The sequence below is a fragment of the Oryctolagus cuniculus genome, chromosome 16, assembly GCF_964237555.1.
Source record: "Oryctolagus cuniculus chromosome 16, mOryCun1.1, whole genome shotgun sequence".
In the NCBI taxonomy this organism is placed as follows: Eukaryota; Metazoa; Chordata; class Mammalia; order Lagomorpha; family Leporidae; genus Oryctolagus; species Oryctolagus cuniculus.
This window is the reverse complement of record NC_091447.1, coordinates 24,745,175-24,762,530: the sequence shown is the minus strand read 5'-3', so window position 1 is coordinate 24,762,530 and position 17,356 is coordinate 24,745,175. Positions and strand designations below refer to the sequence as shown.

At 45.4% G+C, this 17,356-nt stretch overlaps 1 protein-coding gene across 3 annotated transcripts in view; it reads right to left on the bottom strand.

Annotated features, from left to right (window-relative positions):
• Window positions 1-17,356, bottom strand: part of BMPER (BMP binding endothelial regulator) — a 504,101-nt gene that overhangs the window by 195,308 nt on the left and 291,437 nt on the right. For all 3 annotated transcript variants that reach the window (XM_070059710.1, XM_002713750.5, XM_051853278.2), the window contains one exon: window positions 13,379-13,461. In XM_070059710.1, the coding sequence (XP_069915811.1) occupies window positions 13,379-13,461 (83 nt within the window). The remainder of the gene's footprint in view (window positions 1-13,378; window positions 13,462-17,356) is intronic.

The following is a 17,356-nucleotide window of genomic DNA, read 5'->3' as shown; positions in this document are numbered from 1 at the left end:
AAGTTCTAGATCATAACTTCATTTTCAAGGACATGAATACCTTAGCCAAAAACTGAAATGCTATGGTCAGGCATGTAGCCTAGTAGTTAAGATGCCCCATCCCACATCAGAGTACCTGGGTTCAATACCCACTTCTGGCTCCTGACTCCAGCTTCCTGGAGACCCTCCAGGGCAGCAGTGTTGGCCCAAGTAATTGGGTTCCTGACACCCACATAGGAGACCTGGATTGCATTCCTGGCTCCCAGCTTTGGCCTGGCCCAGATCCAGCCACCAGGGGTATCTGGGGAGTGAACCAGCAGATGGGAGCTTTCTTTCTCCCTCTAACTATCTCCATCTGTCTCTTTCTATTGCTCTCTCAAATAAATTAATTAAATTGTTGAAAGGTAAGACAAGTCATTTAGTCAAATACTTGCTTTTCTAAGTGCAAGGCATTGTACTCAAAGGCATGACATACACTAAGTTTGTGCACAAGGAATTTAAAAATCTAAACACAGAGCCAGGTGCCAGGAGAGGGAGAAAGGAATGGGAGCAAGAGCCTGAATGTAGGATCAGGCAAGGAAAGCAGGGGGCGCTTCCCACTGGGAGCCAAGAGAAAGAGAGCCGGCTGAGAGCAGAGGTGTGGGAGGAGGTGCTGCAGAGGTCACAAAAATGGCTTCCTGTTGCTATGGGAGCAGGTGCTCAGGGTCACTGTCTCACAGCAGGGAGTGTGAGATACAGGGGGAGGGACTTCCAGAAAGAAAAGTCTAGGACTCCTTAAATTTGGGAGCTAACAATGTTGACTCACTTTCCTCTTTGTAAACATATTTGGATAAATTTAAGAAGTAAAGATTGGAAGACACAGGATCTCCGCAAACTCTGCCACTGTCCACCACGGAGTGTACAAACTAAGGTCAAAGTGCATACAATGTATATTTTTCATGTTTTTAAAATGACACCTTAATTAGCATAGGATTATTATCCATCATGCATATATGAGCTTTGATAAAACCTTAACCACCTAATAGAAAAATTAGAAATAAAAACACAATTTTACAGAAGAAACACAAAAACTAATAGACATCTGGAAAATGGTCAGTTTAAGAAAGAAATATCAGAGCCGGTGTTGTGGCATTAACAGGTTAAGCTGCTGCCTGCAATGCTGGCATCCCAGCATCCTGCTGAGGTGTGATTAAATACTGCCTGTTGTACTTCCAAACCAGCTCCCTGTTAATGTGTCTAGGAAAAGCAGAAGAAGATGGCCCAAGGGCTTGGGCCCCTGCACCCACATGGGAGACCTGGAGCAAGATACTGGCTCCTGGCTTCGACCTGGTCCAGCCCAGGCTGTTGCAGCCATTTGGGGAATGAACCAGTGGATGGAAAATCTCCCTCTGTCTCTCCCTCTCCCTCTCTGCAACTCTGCCTTTCAAACAAGTAAAACTAACTTTAAAAAGAAACAAGGGGCTGACACTGTGGCACAGCGGGTTAAAGCCCCAGCCTGCAGCACTGGCATCCCATATGGGCACTGGTTTGCGTCCTGGCTGTTCCTCTTCCCATCCAGCTCTCTGCTATGGTCTGGGAAATCAGTAGAAGATGGCCCAAATCCTTGGGCCCCTGCACCCGCGTGAGAGACCTGGAAGAAGCTCCTGGCTCCTGGCTTTGGATCAGCTCAGCTCTGGCCATTGTGGTCATTTGGGGAGTGAACCAGCGGAATAGAAGATCGATCTTTCTCTCTGCCTCTCCTTCTCTTCTGTGTAACTCTGACTTTCAAATAAATAAATAAATCTTTTTTAAAAATTAGATAAATAAATCATTAATGGTGGTTATGTTTGAGTTGTACAATTATTTCTATTTTTAATACATTTAGGCCCCTTTGTAATTATCATAAAATATTCTATATGTGGCACAAAAATGTTGTATTATGGTTTCATTTGGGGTTTAGTTTCATAAATACACTCAAGACAATGGATTGTAATTTTGTAGAGAGAAAAGGTGAAGTCTCTAGCATTCAGTGCCCAGTCCTAACACAGAGTCCAAGGTACAGCCAACACACAACTGTTGAATTAACAAATGACTGGCAGACTGGAGACAAAGGATAGACCTGGATATGGAAAGCTGGTGGTGTCGTTCCTGGTATTTCAAGGAGATACAAGAGGCTCTTCATGTAACAGGCCATAAAGTGAATAAAAGGAACAGGAGAATAATAAAAAGAATGGTCCAGGTGAATGTTTGGCCTAGCAATTCAGATGCCCACATGCTATACCAGAGTGCTTGAGTTCAAGTCCCAGTTCTACTCCTGATTCGAGCTTCCTGCTAGCATGTACTCTGGGAGGCAACAGGTGACAGCTCAAGTACTTGGGTCCTTGCCACCCGTAGAAGATGTAGATTGTGTTCCCAGCTCACAGCTCCTGACTAGGCCAGTCCTGACTGTTGTGAGCATTTGAGCAGTGAACCAGTAAATGGGAGCTAGCAATAGATAGATAGATAGATAGATAGATAGATAGATAGATAGATAGATAGATAGACAGACAGACAGATAGACAGGCAGGCAGGCAGGCAGGCAGGCAGGCATAGATGTCTTTGCAAGGATACCTTGTGATGAGACTTAACCAATTAATTCTTCTATAAATACTCATTCCAAATTTCAAATTTCTAAATGCACCTGATCAGACAGACAGGAGAACACAACTGTTCAAAAGTAATTAGGGGCCGGTACTGTGGTGTAGCAGGTAAAGCCACTGCCTGCAATGCTGGCATCTCATATGGGTGCTGGTTCAACTGCTGTGGTCTATGAAAGCAGTAGAAGGCGGCCCAAATCCTTGGGCCCCTACACCCACGTGGGAGACTTGAGAGAAGTCCTGGTTCCTGGCTTCAGATCAGTCAAGCTGAGGGTATTGTGGCCATTTAGGGAGTGAACCAGCGGATGGAAGACCTCTCTCTCTCCTGTCTCTGCCTCTCAAATTAAAAAAAAAATTTTAAAAAAGCAATTATACAATTTCCCCTTCACCCTACCAGGAGGATAAATCGACAGTCATAGAACCATGGAAAATCATGACTAGGGAAGGCCCCCCCCATAATATCTTTAAGGAGGGCTATGCAAAACTGATGCTTATACTTCTTCAGTGGACTATTGCAAGGGATGGATGGGCCCCATCAGATAAACATTTATTTCTCTCCATCTTTGAAAGGAGAGGCAACGAGGATGGCTCTATCCCAGAAACTAACACGTTTTCTCCATGTAGTCATAATTTCTTGGCAAGGAGATGCACTATAGATCATAGTGTCTCCATTCTCCAGCTGATGTGAGGGTAACAGATATGTGTTCTTCATTCACTCTGGCACCATGGTGACATATGCTTCGGCTGAAAGCCCAAGGCTGAAATCTGGTATGAGTTTAAACTTGCTTAGACTTGTGAACTTTGGAGAGAGGAAGTATAATTCACTTTTTTATTGTGTTAATATCTCTCGCATAGATTTGGGGCTCTTTTCAGATGTTCACATCACTATTATCTCTCATTTGAAATATCTGATTGTTCTTCACTATGTAGAGTGAAAGGGAATTTCCAAGTTTCCAATGTCTACAAATGATCTCAAAATTATCCTGGTTGGTAGGGGAATAAATAGATGGAAAGAAATGACATGGGGCTTCATCATCAAATAGTTCAGGGTTTTGATTCTTCATAGCCCCTTGACTTAGGCAAGCTATTAAACTTCTCAAAATCTCAGTTTCTGCATCAAAAAAAGAAGTTAACACCTCCTGTGTTACAGGACAATTTTGAAAATTAACTTTAAAATACTGTATGTACCTGGCCCAAAATCCACATTCAGTACTAACAGCTATTATTATCATCAGTAATTCCTCTGTAAATAAATCATTTGCTGATATCTTTTCAATTGGATGTTTTCATATACATGTTCAAATATCATATGAGTTTCCTTTCCAACTATTTTCATTGTGAAAGAGGTGTTTCCCTGTGTAGAAAAAAAAATAACTTACAAGATGCTTGAGCTACAAATGAAGAAATGACCATAAGGAATCTTGTAAGCCATGAAAATAAGACATATATGGGAATTTAAATATAGGATTTGTCTTGATAAAAATACAGTACAGTTATTTCCAATCTTCTTAACATAAAGAAAATGAAGTACCTTATTGGTTTCAGGAATTTGCTCAAAATAATCAACTGTTATTAAAGATCATCTAGTAACTAACAAATAAACTTGGCTCATGAGTTTAATGCATGCCTTGAAGTTCTTGCCTAGCTGTTTCTACCAGTTTTCAATTAATATATCATGGAAATTTCCTAGTTTTTACTGAGCTCTCACACTAGAAGAAAAAAAAAAAACACCTTAAACCAGATCCCTCCCACCTTCCAACACCTCCTAAATATCCTACCCTTTCCTCCTCCTTTCATTATATGATGCTATTAAGGCTCTAGCAAGTAATAACAATAGATAGAATTAAAAAGGAGAGAACGATCCAACATGGGAAGGAGGCCACACAGCACACTCATAGAATGACACATGCCCTAAATAGCACTCTGACCTTAGAACAAGCCCTTAAAACATTAGGGCTGAAAAGCCCATGAGAGCATTTCAGGCATGGAAAGCCAAAACCCTGTGGCAAAAAATGATCCACACAAAGGATCTCTGTGAGTGAGATCCCAGTAGAAAGAAGGGGCCATCAAAGAAGGATGGACTTTTCTCTGAGGGAGGAGAGAACTTCCACATTGCTTATGGCCCTGTCTAAATGTTGATGGAGTTTGTAGAATCAAAAGGCTTCCACAGCCTTGGCAGCTCATCGCAAGAGCCTCAGGTTATCACTTTTGTCATAAATAAGAGTGTCAATTGTTAAATCAACAACGGGAGTCACTGTGCACTTACTCCCCATGTAGGATCTCTGTCCTTAATGTGTTGTACTACGTGAATTAACAGTAAAACTAGTCTTGAAACAGTACTTTATACTTTGTGTGTCTGTGTGGGGTGCATTCTGTTGAAATCTTCACTTAGTATATACTAAGCTGATCTTCTGCATACAAAGATAATTAAAAAATGAATCTTAATGAAGAATGGGATGGGAGAGAAAGTAGGAGGTGGGACGGTTTTGGGGCGGGAGAGCGGGTATGGGGGGAAAAACTGCTATATTCCAAAAGCTGTACCTATGAAATTTATATTTATTAAATAATGGCTTTCTTAAAAAAAAAAAAGGCTCTAGCAAGGTAACAATCAATGACCATGGTAGCAATTAATCCAGATTATCCTTGTAAAGAGATCATTTTAGTGGTTTTTCAAGAATCCAAAATTTGTTACTCAAACCAGTATTTGTACATTTATGAATTCAATCTAATGAGAATGACACTACAATAGAGCTTCCAATGGAAACCTTAGCCAACAGGTAACTCACAAATGCTCAGATTATTATAACATAAATGTCAAAATTCACAACTTCATTGTGTAGCCAAAGAACAAGCAGAGCACCAGCCACTCCTCTGAGCCAGTTGGAAGCCCCTCCTAGTGGCCAACTGCTATTCAGACTTCAAGAAAAGCCTTTTATTTCCCTCTTCAACTGACGGTTCAAAACCATGACCTTTCTGTTCTCAGGGTGATGGTATATCCACAATGCAAACAGGAACACTGCAGCGATTATACCAATATTTTTTGAAAACTCCTCTGAGGCTTTTGGCCCACACTAGTTAGATAAACTGCCCACATTGATCTAATCCACTCAATAATTGCTCAATTCTCCAATTCATTGCTCAGATGGAGCCAAATTTCTCCCCATGGACAGGCAAGATATAATGACAGCTTATTACTAAAATGCACCAAATCACACAAATTATCACAAGTGAGGCAGAGGCCGTGAAAGAGGGTTCAGGCATCACGAGTCCCATGTCCCCATATCAAAGGTGAAGCAGCAAAGTTGGGAATATGCTGCTGAGTCATCCCAGGCCCAGAGACATGAGGCCGTATCCCCCTCTGCTTCTTACTACAGGGAAGCATAGTCTGGGCTGGAGACACTGGAATGGGGAGAGGCTGGACAGTCCACCTACAAACTTGAGGGCACGGTCAACTCTGAGGACAGAGAATTATGCCGTCTTTTAAAAGTTCTGCCACAGCAAGTGGCCCAGGTCATTGGCCACTGCTTCCTGCTGCCAGGAGTTGTGGGAATCTTTGAAGCTTAAAGAACACTTTTTAAACAAGGCATCCCCAGGGAAGTCATACTCATTCCACTCGAAGCAATTTATAATGGTGCAATAGCAGCTGAGCATAAATCCATCTTCATCTCTGAGCTCATCCACAGTGATGTGCTTCTCTCTATTCCCTGTTGAATTGGTGAAGAGGAAATGTTTGGGAGGAAGGGGGTGGGAAGTGAGGGGATGACGACAGGAGCAGGGGAGAGACAGACAGTAGAGATAGGAAGGAAAATACAGTCAGCACTTAGGTGTTCATGAATTCAGCAATTATTATGAATAGCCATGAGCCAAGAACTTGAAGATCCAAAGTCACCATTTTAATCTTATCAGATGCAGTAAAAGAAAGTCATTACAAACTAAAACATCCAGTAATGAATTCATTGTTAATGTTCGGGCCATGACCCAGAGGTTGCTATAGGCAGATTTACCAACAGGTCTCTGGAATCATCATGAGTGTCCCTAAGGATGGTCCAGACTTCCAAGTGCAAGGTGAACAGACCCCCCGCCCCCAGGGATGGAGCCATGTGGAGGAGGAGAAAGAAGGAAAAAGAGAAAAAGTAGGCTTGGTAAAGGTCAGGAGATACTAAAGCTCTGCTTCTCAGAGGAATCCCCTGGGGATCTTGTAAAATGGCAGATTTCACTTCCATGGCCTGGCACAGAAACAGGGATCCTTCATTTCTAACAAGCACACAGGTGAGGCCCACACTGCTGGTGGGGATCCACACCTTGTCCAGCAAGGATGAAGAGGACCTGTGTGAGAGCAGAGAGAGAAAGAGAAAAAGGGCGATGATGAAGCCAGAGAAGTTGGCAGGGGCTCGGTTATCCCGGGCCATGCACAACACCTGAACGCGTCCAGTCCAGAGGGACAGGGGTTCCATGAGGAGCTCCACTGGCTTTGTTCTCTCCAAGCAACCTTGCTCGGAGTTTGGCTTTCCCTGGGAGACAGCGCTGTGCAATATCTCAAGTGTAAGCGAGAGCAAAGGTGTTTATGGACTTCAGGGCTTCTAAGAGCCAATAAAGCACAGCTCCTTCATCACAGACAGCCCATTAACAACCCATGTTTATTGGTAAAAATCCTCTGAACTTAATACGCCTTTGTCAGCAAAAGTAATTGATCTTGGCCGGTTAATTTGGCTGGTTTTGCAGACGAGGACTGCCTACAGCTCTGTGGGCTGTATTCCCTTCTTTAAGCAATTCCAGGAATGTGGAGCCCATGGGGATCTTCAAATGGTTTGGTTAAAAATAAATGACAGGAACATCTCTCCTTGGCACCTTGGTTTTAATCTTAGGAGCCTGACAATGGGTTTTACAGAACTGTCTATGTCAGACTGCCACCAGTCCTCTCCAGAAAATTTTTACCTAACAATGGCACACAAAGCTGTGTGCTTTCCAGTTAGGCAAGTAGTAAAAAGCCAAGCTTGAACTTAAAGAAAGCAACGGGCATTTGGCACAGCAGTTAAGTCACTATTTGGAATGTCCACATTCTATATTGGAGTGCCTGGTTTGAGCCCAGGCTACTCAGCTCCCAGTCCAGCTTCCTGCTAATGTATACCCTGGGAAGCAATAGGTGACAGCTCAAGCACTTTGGTTCCTGCCACCCACCTGAGAGACCTGGGTGGACTTCTAAGCTCCTGGCTCCGGCCCTAGTTTTTGCAGGCATTTGGAGAATGAACCAACAGATGGGAGATTTCTCTCTCCAGCATTCTCTCTCTCTCTCTCTCTCTCTCTTTCTCTCTTTCTCTCTTTCTTTCTCTCTCTCCCTGCCCTCCTCTAGATCTCCCTCTCTCTGCCTTTCAAATGCAATGAAAATATATAAATAAAAATTTTTTTAAAAGCAAGCAAATGTGTGCTTTAAACAGAGCTCATTATACTTCATAAATCATTCTTCTTAGGGAAGAATCATCTTTCCATTTTAAAATCAATGTAGTATATTATTCCCACCGAACGCAACCCATAAGGAACACACTCCAATATGACTCACACAACAACTACATGAAACAGCTAAGGGAACTCAAGTCATCACTTCCCTGTTCAGCGCCAGGGCTCTGGAGAAGTCATTCTCCTGGCGCTTTTGTTTACATAATGGGTAAGTGGAGACAACACAGCTTAATAAGTGCTAATGAAGCACTGCATTCGCTGTGTGAGTCATGATGATATTCACACCTAAAAATGTTAGACCCTCTGCTTCTGGAATGGGCGAGAGCAAAAGGTTGTGAAATCCTCTCCAGATCTTCAAACGTTAGCATGTTCTCAGCCGTCTGGAATGCCATATATACTGTCCCGACTAAAGTCAGGATGTAAAATCATGTGTGAGGCATTTGTTTCATTATCCAAGGCATCCATCTCAAGCAGATGAAGCCTTTTTCTGCTGGTCTGCCTCCCTGTCCCTATGTCACAAAAGCATGGCAGACAGCTTTGCACACATCTGGAAGGTGCAACCAAGGGGACTGGGACAAACGCACGAGCCGCACGGCATCTACAACGTTTACTCATGAGTAGGGAGCACCTCGGAGAGTTGACACATGCTTACCTCCCCAGGCACAGAGTGAGCTAACGATAGTGGGATATCCAACTGCAGATAGGTTCTCAGGCAAGAATGGGCTGCCTAGCACAAAAGGGCAGAGCGGTCCTAGTTTGAAGAGAAAACATTACTGTTTCTTAGCAGTGCCAAAGGAGAAGAGTGCTGACTTCGCTGAGCACCCATGGTGCTATGCATTGAGGATAGAAAGCTGACATTATGGGGGCTGGCACTATGGCGTCACAGGCTAAGCTACCGCCTGTTAAACTGGCATCCCATATGGGCACCAATTTGTGTCCCAGCTGCTCCTCTTCAGATCCAGCTCTCTGCTTATAGCCTGGGAAAGCCATAGAGGATGTCCCAAGTGCTTGGGTCCCTGCACCCTCATGGGAGACCTGGAGGAAACTCCTGGTTCCTGGTTTTCGATAGGCCCAGCTACAGCTGCTGCAGCCATTTGGGGAACAAACCAGCAGACGGAAGACCTTTCTCTCTCTCCTTCTCAAATAAATAAATAAAAATCTTAAAAAAAAAAAAAAAAGGTGACATCATAGGGTGCGTGTTCAGCACAGTGATTACAATGCCACTTTGCCATGTGGGATGCCTGCATTCCATATCTGAGTGCCTGTCTCGAGTCCCAGCTCTGCTTTCAATTCCTGCTTCCTGCTGACGTACACCCTGGGAGGCAGCAGACACTAGCTCAAGCAGTTGATTCCCTGCCACCCTCATGGGGAACTCCAATTGCGTTCCCGGCTCCTGGCTTCCGCCTGGCCCAGCCTTGACTGTTGTACGTGTCCCCGGAGTGAACCAGTGGATGGGAGATCTCTCTGTGTTTCTCTGCCTTTCAAATAAAAGGAAAATGGATCAACCAATACATACTTTTTTAAAAGAAAGATGAATATATGAAGTCATGGCACCTTCTGCAACTGAAACAGTGGACAGGATGGGGCAAGAGCTCACCTGGGAATTGTGGGTGTGGGTGTGGGTGTGGGATGCATGGGGGTGTGGGTGTGGGTGTGTGGGTTGTGGGTGGGTGTGTGGGGGGTATGTGGGGGAGTGTGGGTGTGGGGGGGCGTGGGGGGTAGTTGTGGGGGGTGTGGCTGTGTGAGGGGAGTGTGGGTGTGGGGGGGTGTGAGGGTATGGGTGTGGGTGTGGGCGTATGTGGGTGTGGGTGTGTGGGTGGGTGTGTGGGTGGGTGTGGGGGGGTGTGGTTGTATGTGGGGGGTATGGAGTGTTGGGGGTGGAGGTGTGTATGGAGGGAGGGAAAGGTGGCAACTAAGCAAGAGCAGAGACAGCTCAGGAGTACAAAGGAGAAAACAGTTCTGTCTGCAGGAATTTGGCGCTCATGGAGCTGCGGGGCTCATGGTCAACTTGGAAAGCTCATGCAGCACCTGCTGGACAAGGAGAAAGGAATTCCAGGCTAGGCAGCAACATGAGCAAAGGACTGCAGACAAAAAAGAGAACAGGGGGCCTGGGGAAGCTGGACGTCCAGGGTCAGACGGCTGTGTCCGCACATGAACATGGGAACGTGTATTTGTATGTGTGCACGTATGCGGGTACATCAAAAAGATCACAAATTTTGGTGTCCACAAGCTGACCTGGAACCAATCCCCAAAGAACATATAGTAAGGAGAACATACTACGTATTCTCTAAGTGCTTAAATGTGACTATACACATGCTCAAATGCTTAAATGTGTTTGCATCTCTCTATAGCAAGTGCACTTCAAAATGTGGAAAGAAGGGGGCTGGCGCAGTGGCACAGTAGGTTAATCCTCCACCTGCGGTGCCAGTATTCCATATGGGCGCCAGTTTGAGACCCGGCTGCTCCACTTCCAATCCAGCTCTCTGCTGTGGCCTGGGAAAGCAGTACAAGATGGCCAAAGTGCTTGGGCCCCTGCACCCGCATGGGAGACCAGAAAAAGCTCCTGGCTCCTGGCTTCGGATCAGGGCAGCTCCAACCATTGCAGCCACTTGGGGAGTGAACTAAAGAAAGGAAGACCTTTCTCTCTGTCCCTCCCTTTCACTGTCTGTAACTCTACCTCTCAAATAAATAAATAAATCTTTTTAAAAAATGTGGAATGAAAATGTTTTTATTTTGATACAAAAAGAATTTCAAATGCACGCAGAATTGTTTCATACTACTTATTTCCCATGAACTTTGTGAAGAGCCCTCCTCGAGTCCTGAAGTCCATTTTACCAAATCACATGAGGCTGTTCTACACCACCTTCTTCCATGAGGGGAATCTGCTGCCTACTACTCTGAGCTATGCTCCCCAGGCAAGTGTTGAACTCACGCCAGTTCTGGCTGAAGCCCTCTCACTGGGCGAGAGGACACTTCACTCCTCCAGGCGCCCTGCGCACCGAAGCCTCGCAGCCTGCCGCTGGGCAGTGCTGGCGAACGTCACACCGCACAGCTGCACAGCCACGTCTCGCTTTTGCAACGCTACATTCTCAAGCGAATGTCTCCCAGGTTGTCGCTCTCCACTCCAGGCCATTTGCTGCCAAGATAGTTCTCTTTTTTTAGTGCCCCACTTCAAAAGACAGCAAAGTGAAATACTAAAAACCAAGTTATTTTAATGACAACCTGCTAAGAAGAAAATGCGCCCCTCAAAGTGTTCTCTTTACATAGAGACCTGCACATATGACCGACCCCCTGCCCTACCCAAGTCCACAAACAAATGTCCCACCCTCAACAGGAACTCCATCTCCCTCTTGTTGATTCCACGAGCCTAAATCTGGTGTCGGGAATGTAATCAAAGCCATTAGCTTCAAGGGCTGAGCATGGAAACATGGGGAACTGGAGCAAACACAGGAAACTAGAACACAGTACCAGAGTATAGGAAAGGATATAGATGTTCTCTAGGTCTGAAGAGAATTCACCAAGCAGAGAAGCTTAGGCAGGTAACACTGTCTTTGGATTTCTATTTGTTAAACCAAAACTGAAAGCAGGATTTCCAGAGCCCTGAACTTAGCCCTCTGGTGTGTTTCATTCAGCACCCACTGTATCTCAATGCCTTCAGTGGGTGGACTGTGTGACCCCTACCTATGTAATCGCTAAGCCCATTTCCAGTTGCAGCATTCAGAAACTGTCACAGGTCAAACTGCAGGGAAACTCTCCATCCTCCTCTCCACCTTCTAAATTTCCTCCCCAAGGAGGCTCAGCTGCCTGACCTTGGCACACCTCTCCTGGAAGACAATTATGCAGAGGCACATTTAAAATTTCCCAAAGAAATATGCTTGTTTTTTCTCAGTCTGCTCCCAAAAGAATGAAATTAATAAAAAAAAAAATCAGAAAATGTTATAGCTTCCTATATAGAAGCAATAAAATTGAGAAAGGGGCAATATTAAATGACAAAGTCATTTACATAAGAATAGCATACAGCTACTTAGTCATAATTAGGAAAAACACAGAAGCTGAGTTGGAATATGCATGCTCATGTTCATTTTCTTTAGTAAATTATGCTTGTGTTTTTATAAACTATATGATGTATATTAGATTTGTATCATATTGCATTTGTCTTATATCAAGATATATAGATTCATATAAATTTGCTCCCTTTATTCCTTCCCTTTTTCCGCTCCCCAACACAAAACCCATCACCCTTGGGCATGTTTAATCTGGACTTGCTAGGCTGGGTGCACATGTGCTGTAGGAAGAGGGAAATATTTTAGAAAAGACAAATGCTGTGATTTATGATGATCCACATATGAGTCTGCTTTGGTGAAATTGGTAGGCTAGACTTCCCCCAGAATTCTTTTTCAAATTCTGAGATGCATTTTGAGGCACCAATGACCTGGAAAATGTATGTTCTTTATTACAAAAGACTTTTTAATATGGTTGTAATAACTCCCTACTGTAAATAACTTAGAGCAGCTGATTAAGACTAGATTTCCCACCACCACCCTACCACTACCATCACCAATGACTTACTCCAAGTTCAGAATCCAATAGCCAAAAAACTCTAAAACTGTAACAGGTTCCTTTTTCAATTCCTTGGCACGCTGAAGATGTCCTCAGTATATGGATTAAAAACAACAACACGTAGAAAGAGAGATGTCTGGCTTTCTCCTAGTACTCCCTACTCTGCCCTCAACCCACTGTGTAGGGGCAATTTCTTCTTGTCCCTTCCCCTCAACTGTCCCACTGAAGGTGCTGCAGCAAGCTGTGCTCAGTCTGATCCGCTCCCAGAACTCAACACCTGCCTGAGCAAGAAGCTCCTCTGCCCCAGGGAACAGAAAACCCATGGTCCTCCCAAAGAAGGGGGTGGCTGCGGGGAAACCAGCCTCTCTTCTTACTCTGTACTGTAGTGATTCTCCTCGCCGGGGGGGCGGGGCGGGCTGAGGCTTGCTCCCCAGGGGATACTGGGCAACCACTGCAGACACTGTTGGTTGTACAACAAGGGCAAAAACTGCTACTAAAATCCACTGGGTCAGGGCCAGGGATGCTGCTGAACACATTGCCTCACACAGCTTCCACAATACAGAATCGCACTGCCCAGAGTACCAGCAGCAACTGAGGTGGAGAGGCCTGCCTCGGGTAGAAGAGCTTTCCCTAGTCCCACCTTAGGAGAAACTCATGTTTTCATTGAGAGGAGAGGAGGGAGAGACTTAAAGAGCCAGGGGGGCACTAGGTGAGTGTAAGCAGTAAGGAATCCGAAGGATCTCCCTTACAGTCTGCACAGCAGGACTTACAACACAGGAACACTTGGTACATTTGCTTCCTTCCGGCTGAAATTCTTCGCCTTCTCGGTACTGCACACCCTCAAACACACAGCCTGGAAAGCAAAGAAAGTTTTAGAATTAGGGTCAGAAGCCTTCACTCAGCTGGACGGGATCTTTGTATGCACGGCTCATTCACCGCCTCCACAAACACCTGCACCCAGCACTGTTCTCTTTAACCAGGGCAGGGGACTGCTGCATGGTAAAATCCACGGGCAGAGTTTCAGGTAGCAAGATGAGTAAGTTCTACAGATCTGCTGTACAGCACTGCACCTACACAAGGGGCCTTCAAAATGTTCATGGAAAATGCATATTATGCAAAAACTATGCATTGATTTTTGATTTCTTTTCAAAATAAACTTATATTTAAATTCAATTTTCCATGAAGTTTTAGAAAGATTGGCATGGGATCAGAAACCCCAAAGAAGTCAGGAAACAAAGTAAGACAGCAGAACCCATTCAGCTAAAAGGGAATCCACGCACCATGTGAGCTACGCAGAAAGTCAAGGAGCTATATCATGATCGTGCTGACCGTGGCCTGGAGAATCAAGCCCCAGGGGCAAGAAGAAGCAAAAGGCAGCCACCGGAGGGAGGCCAAGGACAACCTGAAGGATGCTCAGGACCACCACTGATCAGTTCTCAGGAATGGTACAGCCTCTACCCGGCCCATGAATCTCCAATCTCATTCCCTCTCCTCAGTGGTCCTACAAAGTGGGGACTCGTCACTTTTTTTTCCACAGATGAGGAAAACACGGTTCAGAGAGAGAAAACAATTCACCCAGCTCCCAGAGCTGGGATTCAAACTGGCTTCAGACCCGCCCACTACACCATGCAAAGGGCAGACACAATGGCAAGGAGGGACGGAGGCAGGGCAGGAAATGCCACGGGAGTGTTCAGCCTCACATTGCCTATGTTACAAGGGCTGTGGCCCCCACCACGTCTGCTAATAATAGGACCAAAAGCCAGGAAATGCTTCCCATTCAGTAAGGTGCTCAGACCACCACCATGCCCTAGAGCAGACATAAATAGCTCAAAGCATTGGCTGGCCAGGGACCCCACGTCACTCACCCCAAGCAAGGACAATCAGCTAATAGCAAAGCCTCTTTCCTCAGGACTGCCCCCACAAGACATGTGACCAGACTAGCTGAGGTCACTTTGCACATAGTAGACAGTGCCAGAAATAGCTACCAGAGGGCAAAAGTCAGCAAAGTGGCTTTTTGGGAAGGACTGAGAATACATGTTTAAGGACTTCCAACTAAAGCTGTCAGCACATCCCACCAAACTCTTGGAGCTGCAGGTTCTTGACAAGGGAAAATGAGCATTACCCCTGACCTGGCCACTGGCTCTGTTCATCACAAAGTTAGATGTGGAGTCCTTCGTTCAGCTGAAAAACACGCAAAGGCCACTGAGTCTGAAGTTGAACAGAGGTTTCTTAAAAATATCCCAGGAATAACATGTTGGCAATACCCACACCCACAGCTAACAATCAACCGCCTCCTTGCTCTTCCCAGGGATGTGGAAAGAGTTGGTAAGCCTGGGTCCCTCCCAGTGGCTGGATCCCAGCGATGTTCCTAATAACAGATGCCCAGTCACTTCTCTCACTTCCAACAGAGTGTCTTCCAGTCCTTCATGTTTGTTTGCACCTCTGACTCTGACATATAGGTCATCAGGCAGATTAACCACAACAATCTACATGAACAACTCAAATAAAGGAATTTAACAAAAATTCTATTCCAAGTGTCCCCACACAAGTCCCCATCATTAAGCAAAGAGTCAGACAAAAATGAAGAAGCAGACAAGCAGGAATCCCTGCAATCTGTCTCAGGAAGAAGCTGACCACAAACTGTAGATGTTTGTCATTATGAAGAATGCCATTCCCTGATCAATGACAGATGTCAGTCCTTCTGAATCGCCAAGGAGAATACCCCAAGGCTTCCTTTGCTGTCCCCACCTACACATGGCTAAGGCCACCCTCCCAAGATAGAGGACAACATGCAGGGTCTTCAAGAAGCTCAGGGCGAGAGCATAATATGAAAAAACTATGCATGGGTATCAAAAACAATTGGCACCAAAATAAACTTAATCTTTTAATTCTATTTTTCCACATGCTTTTTTGAGTACTGTAGTGCTTTCTGAAGGAAATTCCTTCTGAATCTTACAACTTGCATCCCAAACCTTGGCCTTTGGAATCACAGAGAGGGAGCAAAGTTGATTCCTGGCCCCAAAACTGAAGGCGCAAACCTGCTCAGATGTCAGGGGTCTCATGTTTGACACCGGCATGCTAGCTTTTAAAGAAAATCTGCCTCCCAGGGCACTTGACCTAAGCAGTACGATTCTCTTGCTGTGTGAAGGGGCAAGGAAAGAGAAGAGGCTGGGGGCCAGCTGCCCCTCTGGCCCTCTCGCACTTGTGAGCCCTGGGCAAGCATCAGTTTTCACTGCGTCTGACTTTTTCCTGTGTGAACAGGGTAAATTACCTGGCCCTCTCTGTATGATCACGAGGACTTAGCTCTGCAGTCTGTGCAGTCATGGAGCTCAGGCCTCTCCTTCCCAAGAACTTGACCAGAAACCCACAGATTCAGAGGCAGCCTAAAAATATGACTATCTCCCAAGTGTCAGTATGTGCCCTGCTCGGAGAGATGCTGAATTTCCAGGGCTTCCCTTCATTACTGTTGCTCCTTTAGAGTTGTGAATGGGGGGCTGGGGCTCTATGTGATTGCCTATCCATAAAGCAATGGTCTACTCAACACAACTGAATTCATATTGAAGAGCTATGATAATTTGTAAATCTACATAATATGCAAAATTTGCTCTGTTAGCCATCTCAAGCCTGGCTGTGTATAGGAATTATCTGGGAGGTATGGGTCCCACTCGCTGAGATTCTAATAGAATTAATCTGGGATGCAGCCAGATGGTCTGAGCATTACTGCTTCGTCTGTAAAGCTTCCCAGGTGATTCTAATGTGCAGCACAGAGACCCACAGATCCAACTTAACAAAGATCCTGTGGGCATCTAAGGATATGAGTACGTGACACAAAACATTCAGTGTGTTCAGAGGGAAAAAGTACTCAAGCCAACACTATTTGACAGATACATAATAATTAGAGTACAGAGAGAATTCCTTTCTATTCTACCAATTGTTGGCTTGCGCGTGAACATGTTCAACAATACAAGCTTTTTAGAAACCTGTGTGGCTGGCGCCGCAGCTCGCTAGGCTAATCCTCTGCCTGCGGTGCCGGCACACCGGGTTCTAGTCCCGGTTGGGGCTCCGGATTCTGTCCCAGTTGCCCCTCTTCCAGGCCAGCTCTCTGCTGTGGCCAGGGAGTGCAGTGGAGGATGGCCCAAGTGCTTGGGCCCTGCACCCCATGGGAGACCAGGAGAAGCACCTGGCTTCTGGCTTCGGATCAGCGCGGTGCGCCAGCCGCAGCGCAGCGGCCATTGGAGGGTGAACCAATGGCAAAAAGGAAGACCTTTCTCTCTGTCTCTCTCTCTCACTGTCCACTCTGCCTGTCAAAAAAAAAAAAAAAAAAAAAGAAAGAAAAGAAAAAAAAAAAGAAACCTGTGTGAAAAAGAAGCTACAGGCAGGTGTTTGGTGTAACAGTTAGGACGTCACTTGGGACACCTGCTTCCCACATCAGCTCTGTTTGGATTCCAGCTTCCTGCCAATGTACACCCTTGGAGGCAGCAGGTGACAGCTCAAGTAGTTGGGTCCCTGCCACCCACATGCGAGACACAGATTGGGTCCTGGGCTTCTGGACTTGATCTGACCCAGCCCCAGCTTCTGTAGGAATTTGGGGAGTGAATCAGTAGATGGAAGAGGGGTGTGGGGGGAGGGAGGATGTACACATTTGTACCTTCAAATCAATTAAAGCCATTTTTTAAAAAGAAGCTGAATAAAGTCTACCTGGAGAACACTGAAAGTTAGGAATAGTGGAAACTGGTTGTCCTCATCAT